The sequence below is a fragment of the Diceros bicornis genome, chromosome 12, assembly GCF_020826845.1.
Source record: "Diceros bicornis minor isolate mBicDic1 chromosome 12, mDicBic1.mat.cur, whole genome shotgun sequence".
Classification (NCBI taxonomy): domain Eukaryota; kingdom Metazoa; phylum Chordata; class Mammalia; order Perissodactyla; family Rhinocerotidae; genus Diceros; species Diceros bicornis.
Genome location: NC_080751.1, coordinates 55,329,807 through 55,338,464, shown reverse-complemented (window position 1 = coordinate 55,338,464; position 8,658 = coordinate 55,329,807). Strand labels below are relative to the sequence as shown.

The following is an 8,658-nucleotide window of genomic DNA, read 5'->3' as shown; positions in this document are numbered from 1 at the left end:
CGGCGGTGCCGACTCCACATCCGGGAGAGGAGAGGAGAGCGGAAGTGGCGTTGGTCTGGCCGGAGCCCTTGGGTGAATTGGTTAGGCGTGGAGAGGGAGTGATGTCTTCCAGGCTCGGTGCAGTACCCGCCGTGAGTTTCTCGGTTTGACCGTTATGCTGTAGGAGTAGCGCTGTCGAGCCCGCAGCGCGCGGTGCCTCGCTTTTGTCCCACGCTCACAATTGCTTTGATCAGGGCCCAACGTAGGCCCCACCCTTCTAGGTCGGATCTACCTGTCCCTTCTTTTCCCCCCACTTTTCCGCTGCCTCTTCCCCTCCTCCTTGGACTGAGTTCCTCGCCCGATTGCCATTAGTTTCTATTCCTTTTACTATGCCCGTACCTCCCGTATCCGTTGTCCTCTCTTTTCGCCTCCCTTTTAGAGCCTCTGTCTGGCACAGGGCTTTGAGAATGGAGGAGATGAAGGCTCTGGTGTTGTCACCTGCCTTGACTCTGTAGGAAGATAGGACGGCATACTTTTCCTAAAAAGTCTTGCCTTCTTCCGTTTGAGGTAGTTGCCCCGGGAGTGCTTCATTTCTTCTGGGCACGCGGGATTTGTCTTTTTGTGGTTAAGGTTCACAGGTCCCTAGCATTCACTTGTGTGCTTGCAATTTGCTAGACTCCGGGACCCACATCCTTTAAGCAGCAGAGGAGCACGAGGATCGTGGGAGCTAAGAAGTAAGTGAGGTTTTCTGAGGTCCATTTATAATTGTGTCGCGAGCGCTGTCCACTGGAACTTCCTATGATGATGAAAATGTGCTATATCCGCACCGTCCACTACTGTAGCCACTAGCCACGTATGGATTTTGAGCGCTTGAAATGTGGCTACTGTGACTGAGGAACTAAATTTTAAATTGTATTTAATTTTAATTAATTTAAATTTAAATAGCCACCTGTAGCTAGTGTCTACCTGATTGGACAGTGCAGGTCTAAACCTAATGTGGGGGAGAAGAATCTAGCTTACAAAAAAAAAAAGAAGAGTACGAATTATAGTAAAAATGGAACATATGACTTGGTGTAGGCCTGCATTTCTTGAGACATCATATATGTACTCATGAATACATTGATGAACATGAGAAAGACTGATAAAAATGTCTGTAAGAAATCCTTTGAAACTACTTGGCTTCAATACTTGTTTATTATTTTGTATACTGAATGTGCTAAGCTTTTCCATATTTGTTAATACAAAAAAGATTCTTGTTAACTAGATGCTCATTGGAAGGGATTAATTCATTCAGATAACATTTACTAAATGTCTGCTATGTGCCAGCTATGTAGTAGATTAGATATACAGGTATGAAAAACACAGAACTGACAGGCTAAAGGGGAGATAGGCAAGTAGATCAACACAATAAATTAAACACTAAGTTAAATATTTTTAAATGGGAATTTAGTATAGCCTTTGGGGAAGGGGAGTAATAGTTTGGAAGGGAAGGGTTGCCGGTGCAAGTCACTCCTAAACAGACTTGAAAGTCAAAGAATAATTCAGTTAGCCAAAGGAAAAGGTATTTTTTCAGAAGAGAGAACTGAATGTGAACAGGTGAATGAATTTAATGAGATAGCAAGTGTGTAATTGTTAAAAAATATAAAGATTAATGGGCTCTCATCTATTAATCTGAATCAGAATCATTGGGATTAGGGTGTCCGAATCCTTATTTTTAACTGGCCTCCTAGGAGATTTGAGAACCATTGGTGAGAAGTGAGACTAGAAGAGAGTAGAGATCATCAGCATTTAAGGATTGGGTAGAATAAAAGAAGGCTGCAAAGGATGCTGAGATGGACTAAAATACTCCTAATGAAATCTAAATATTTGCACCTAGAGAATGAACTAGAGGCTCTTAAAAAGTCCTGGTAGATCAGAAAGGAGTTGAAAATAGGTTAAACTTCATCTTTGTGATCAGAAGCTGAGACTGAAAGGTAGTGCCACAGACAAATTATAAAGTCACTACAATTATCATAGTCATTGTTTGCACCAAAGGTTTTTTGTCATATTTATGGAAAAGGAAGTTTGAGATTAATCTGGTTTTTAACAAATAATCAAATGCCTTGACTTGATAGGTAGATAGTGTAAAATACTTCAGAATTGTTTTTGTTGAGTCCTTTAAAAATAAAAGACAGGGGTCAGCCTGGTGTAGTGGTTAAGTTCGGTGGTGCAGTGGTTAAATTCGCATGCTCCACTTCGGTAGCCCAGGTTTGGATCCCCAGGCATGGACCTACCCACCGCTCATCAAACCATGCTGTGGTGGCGTCCCATATACAAAGTAGAGGAAGACGGGCACAGATGTTAGCTCAGGACCAATCTTCCTCAGCCAAAAGAGGAAGTTTGGCAACAGATGTTAGCTCATGGCCAGTCATCCTCACCAAAAAAAAAAAAATAATAAAAAAAATAAAATAAAAATAAAAGACAGAGACCTGGAGGGAGAGATTCCCTAACCATGTTGACTTTATCCCCAAGATGTTAATCATGCTGATTATATGAACTATGGACTTTTTTACGATGCTCGTGTTTATTCATGAGAGAGGATAGGGGTATATCTGAGTACCTACACTGACAGTAAAGAAATTCCTGTGAAGACAGTTTCCTAAGAGGAGTCACATGGGACTTGACTCTTAATGGCCTCTTGATACTGTCAAGTCTTTCTAGTAGTTTGTTCTCATTGTTTGGGATGGTTGGTTTTGGCCCTAGAGGACTGCCAATTCCCATTTAAAATTTTTTTAATACTTTTATTGAGGTATAATTGAAGTACAGTAGACTGCACATATTTAAAATATACAATATGATCAGCTTTGACGTATGTAAGTACTCATGAAACTGTCACCACAATCAAGGTAACATTTCCGTCTCGCCCAAAAGTTTTTTCATGTCCCTTTGCAATCCATTCCTCTCTCTACTCCTGTCCCCAGACACTACTGACCTGTTTTCTGTCACTGTACAGTGGTTTGCATGGTTTAGGATTTTATATAAATAAAATCATACAGTATGTTCTCTTTTTGCATGATTTCTTTCACTCAGAATAATGATTTTGAAAGAAAAATAGTTTTTATTGCTGAATTTGTTTAGCCATCTACATTGATGGACATTTGGATTATTCTCATTTTGGGGGTATTATACTCAAGCTGCTATGAATATCTATGTACAAGTCTCTGTGTGGAAAAATGTTTTCGTTTCTCTTGATAAATACTTAAGATGGTATCTATTTACTAAGATGGTATTTACCATCTTAGGTGGTTGGGTCATATGTCAAGAGTATGTTTAACTTTTTAAGAAATTACCTCTTTTCCAAATTGGTAGTATTATTTTATGTTCCTACCAACAGTGTATGAGTGTATGTCTTTAATTTTAGCTAATTTAGTGGGTATATATAGTGGTATTTTATTGTGGTTTTAATTTGCATTTTTCTGGTGAATAATGATGTAGAACATCTGTTATGTGCTTATTGGCCAATCATATATTTTCTTTTGTGAAGTGTCTGTTCATTTCTTTTGCCCATTTTAAAAAATTAACTTGTTGTCTTATTGAATTGTAGTGTTTTTTTGGCTGAGGAAGACTGGCCCTGAGCTAACATCTGTTGCTAATTTTCCTCTTTTTTGCCTTGAGGAAGATTAGCCCTGAGCAAACATCTGTGCCAATCTTCCTCTATTTTGTATGTGGGTCACCACCACAGCATGGCTGAGGAGTGGTGTAGGTCCGTGCCTGGGATCCAAACCCGAGAACCTGGGCTGCTTAAGCAGAGTGTGCCAAACTTGAACCAGTATGCCATGGGGCTGGCCCCAAATTGTAGTATTTTTAAAAAATACATTCTGTATACAATTCCTTTGTCTGATATTTGTGTCTTGAATATTTCTTCCCAGTCTGTGGTTTGTGTTTCTTTCTGTTTTTTTTTGCTGGTAAAGATTCTCCCTGAGTTAACATCTATTGCCAATATTCTTCTCTTTTTTCCTCCCCAAAGCCCCAGTACATAGTTGTATATTCTAGTTGTAAGTCCTTATAGTTCTTCTATGTGAGCCACCACCACAGCATGGCTACTGACAGACGAGTGGTGTGGTTCTGTGCCCGGGAACCGAACCCAGGCTGCTGAAGCGGAGTGCACTGCACTTTAACCGCTAGGCCATCAGGGCTGGCTCTGCATTTCATTTTCTTAATGGTGTCTTTTGAAGAGCAAAAGTTTTAAATTTATCGTTAAAAAATGATAAAAATTTTATTATTTTTTCCTTTTATGTTGCTTTTTATATTCTATTTTACAAAAATCTTTGCCATCCCTAATTGCAAAGATTTTCGCCTGTGTTTTCTTCTAGAAGTTTTATAGATTTTACATTTAGGGCTATGACTCATTTAGAGTTAATTTTTGTACATGATGTGTCGTTAAGGGTCATTGTTAATTTCTTTCCATTTGTATATCCATTGTTGAAAAAACTTTCCTTTCCATATTCAGTTGCCTTGGCACCTTTGTCAGAAATCAGTTGAACATGTATATGTGTGGGTCTGTTCCTGGACTTTCCTTATTCTCTTCCATTGATGTGTATATATATCTTTTTGCCAATCTGAACTGTCTTAATACTGTAGCATTAGAGTAAGTCTTGAGATCAGATAAGGTAAGTCATCTAACTTGGTGGTTCTTTTTCAAAATTGTTTCAGCTATTCTAAATTCTTTGCCTTTTTATATAAATTCTAGAATCAGTTTGTCAATTTCTAAAGAAAGAAGCATACTGGAGTATTGATTGGTATTATATTGAATCCATAGATCAATTTGGGAAGAATTACCGTTTTAACAGTATTGAGTTTTCTAATTTATGAACGTTCTATATTTTTCCATTTATTTAGATCTTCTTTAATTTCTCTCACCAGTGTGTTGTTGTTTTCATTGTAAAAGTCTTGGATATCTTCTGTTAGATTTGTTCCTAGATATTTTATTTTTTTATGTGTGTTTTTTAATGTTATTATACATGGTATTTTTTTAGTAAGTTTATTTTCTAGTTGCTTGTTGCCAGCATCTAAGAATACAATTGATTTTGTGTGTTAACTTTGCATCCTGCCACTTGCTAAATTCATTTTTAGTTCTAGTAATTGTTTTGTATATTCCCTGAGATTTTCTTCATAAGCAAACATATAATCTCCAAGTAGGGGCAGTTTTACTTTTTTCCTTTTGATTTTTATGCCTCCTCTCCCTGTTTTTCTTAGTTGAGGTCATAATAGTTTATAACATTGTGAAATTTCAGTTGTACATTATTATTTGTCAGTCACCATGTAGATGCGCCCCTTCACCCCTTGTGTTCACCCCCCAACCCCCTTCCCCCTGGTAACCGCTTAACTGTTCTCTCTGTCCATGTGTTAGCTTATCTTCCACGTATGAGTAAATCATACAGTGTGTGTTTTTCTCTGTCTGGCTTATTTCGCTTAACATAATACCCTCAAGGTTCATCCATGTTGTTGTAAATGGGATGATTTTGTCTTTTTTTATGGCTGAGTAGTATTCCATTGTGTGTGTATATACATATATATATATACACACACACCACATTTTCTTTATCCAGTCATCAGTTGATGGGCATTTGGGTTGCTTCTACTTCTTGGCTATAGTGAATAATGCTGCAATGAACATAGGGGTGCATAAGTCTCTTTGAATTGTTGATTTCAAGTTCTTTGGATAAATACCTAGTAGTGTGATAGCTGGGTCATATGGTATTTCTATTTTTAATTTTTTGAGAAATCTCCATACTGTTTTCCGTAGTGGCTGTACCCGTTTGCATTCCAACCATCAGTGTATGAGGGTTCCCTGTTCTCCACAACATCTCCGACATTTGTTATTTTTTGTCTTGGTGATTATAGCTGTTCTAACTGGTGTGAAGTGATATCTTAGTGTAGTTTTGATTGGCATTTCCCTGATGATTAGTGATGTTGAACATCTTTTCATGTGCCTATTGGCCATCTGTATATCTTTTTTGGAAAAATATCTGTTCGTATCCTCTGCCCATTTTTTGATGGGATTGTTTGTATTTTTGTTATTCGGTTGTGTGAGTTCTTTATCTATTATGGAGATTAACCCCTTGTCGGATGTATGATTTGCAGATATTTCTCCCAGTTGGTGGCTTGTCTTTTCGTTTTGATCCTGGTTTCCTTTGCCGTGCAGAAGCTCTTTAGTCTGATGAAGTCCCACTTGTTTATTTTTTCTTTTGTTTCCCTTGTCCGAGTATTCGAAAAGATCCTTCTAAGACTGATGTCAAAGACTACTGCCTATATTTTCTTCTAGGAGTTTTATGGTTTCAGGTCTTACCTTCATGTCTTTGATCTATTTTAAGTTAATTTTTGTGTATGGTGAAAGATAATGGTCTACTTTCATTCTTTTGCATGTGGCTGTCCAGTTTTCCCAGCACCATTTTTTGAAGAGACTTTCCTTTCCCCATTGTATGTTCTTAGCTCCTTTGTTGAAGATTAGCTGTCTGTAGATGTGTGGTTTTATTTCTGGGCTTTCAATTCTGTTCCATTGATCTGTGTGTCTGTTTTTGTACCAGTAATGTGCCTCTCCTTTTTTTAAAAAAACCTTAGTGCAATGGCATTTAACAATGGAACCATCTAGGCCTGGAGTTTTCTTTTTGGGAAGATTTTGATAACAAATTCAATTTCTTTAATAGACACAGAGCCTTTGAGATTTTCAGTTTCTTCTTGTGTCAGTTTTCATAAGTTGTATTTCTCAAGAAATTTGTTCATCTTAATTTGTCAATTTATTGGCATAAGGTTGTTCAAAGTATTCTCTCATTATTTTAATGTCTGTATGATCTGTGATAATAACCTCTCTTGCACTTCCGACATTTTTTTTCTTGATCAGTCTAGCTACAGGGTTGTCAATTTTGTTGATCTTTTCAAAGAACCAGATTTTCTCTATTGTCTGCTTTCTAGTTCATGAATTTTTCTTCTTTATTATATTTTTCCTTCTATTTTGCTCTTCTTTTTAGAGTATCTTAAGATGGAATCTTAAGTCATTGATTTTAGCTCTTCTTTCTGATATAAGCATTTAGAGCTGTTTCCTTCTAAGTACTGCTTTAGTTGCATCCGACAAATTTTGATATGTGTTTTTTGTTGTTACTCACTTCAAAATATTTTTGAATTTCTCTTGTGATTTCATTTTTGATCTGTGAATTATTTGGAAGTAGATTGTTTAATTTCCAGGTTAATTTTTTATTTTAGATATCTTACTATTCTTGATTTCTAATTTAATTCTGATGTGGTCAGAGAATACATGTATGGTTTTCATCTTTTTAAGTTTAAAGTTCATGGCCCACCATATGATCTGTCTTGGTGAATGAACAATGTGCACTGGAAAAAAATGTACATCCTGTAGTTGTTGAATGTTGTGTTCTATAAATGTCAACCAGAGCAAGATGGCTAATAGTGTAGTTCAGATCTTCTGTGTCTTCACTGAATTTTTGTGTGTGTGTGAGGAAGATCAGCCCTGTGCTTACATCTGCTAATCCTCCTCTTTTTTTGCTGAGGAAGACTGGCCCTGGGCTAACATCTGTGCCCATCTTCCTCCACTTTATATGGAATGCCGCCACAGCATGGTTTGCCAAGCAGTCCGTGGATGCGCGCCCAGGATCCGAACTGGCGAACCCCGGGCCTCCGCAGTGGAGCACGCACACTCAACCGCTTGCACCAGTGGGCTGGCCCCTGTCTTCACTGAATTTTTGTCTAGTTGTTCTATAAATTCCTGAGAGGAGGAGGTCTTAAAATTTTCTACTAAGATTGTAAAATTATCTATTTTTTGCTTTAATTCTATCAGTTTTGCTTTGTGTACTCTGAGCCTCTATTATTAGACACATACAGTGAGTAATTATGTCTTCCTGATGACTTGTTACTTTTATCATTATGAAGTGTCTCTTTTTATCTCTGTCAGTACTCTTTGTCTTGAAGTCTATGTTATTTGATATTAAAATAGCCACTCCAGCCTTCTTGTGTTTTCTGACTGCACGGTATAATTTTTTCATCCATTTACTTGGTTTTTTTTTTAAGATTTTATTTATTTATTTTTTCCCCCCAAAGCCCCAGTAGATAGTTGTATGTCATAGCTGCACATGCTTCTAGCTGCTGTATGTGGGATGCGGCCTCAGCATGGCTGGAGAAGCGGTGCATCGGTGCGTGCCCGGGATCCGAACCCAGGCCACCAGCAGCGGAGCGCATGCACTTAACCGCTAAGCCACGGGGCCAGCCCTATCCATTTACTTCTAATCTATATAGGTCTTTATATTTAAAGTGTGCCTCTTGTAGGCAGGATATACTAGCATATTGCTTTTTTATTCACTCTGTCAATTTTTACTTTTAACTGGAGTTTAGACTTAGACTTATAAACTTAAATTAATTATGATATGATTGGATTTAGGTCTACCATTATATTATTTGTTCTCTATATCCTGTATTTTGCTTCTTTTGGGTTATTTGAATGTTTAGTGTCCCATTTTGAGATATCTATTTGGTTTTTGGCTCTCTCTCTCTCTCTCTCTTTTTTAGTGGTTGCTTTAGGAATTACAGTATACATACCTATCCTTTCACAGTCTGTTTAGAGTTAATAGCCTACCGCTTTGCTTAAATATAAATATAGAAGCCTCACAACCATATAGATTCCTTTAATCC

General features: G+C 37.5%; 1 protein-coding gene across 3 annotated transcripts in view; it reads left to right on the top strand.

Annotated features, from left to right (window-relative positions):
* Positions 1-21: 21 nt before the first annotated feature.
* Positions 22-8,658, top strand: part of ZNF512 (zinc finger protein 512) — a 34,337-nt gene continuing 25,700 nt past the window's right edge. For all 3 annotated transcript variants that reach the window (XM_058551546.1, XM_058551547.1, XM_058551545.1), the window contains exons 1-2: positions 22-131; positions 655-713. In XM_058551546.1, the coding sequence (XP_058407529.1) occupies positions 102-131; positions 655-713 (89 nt within the window). In that variant the 5' untranslated portion in view covers positions 22-101. The remainder of the gene's footprint in view (positions 132-654; positions 714-8,658) is intronic.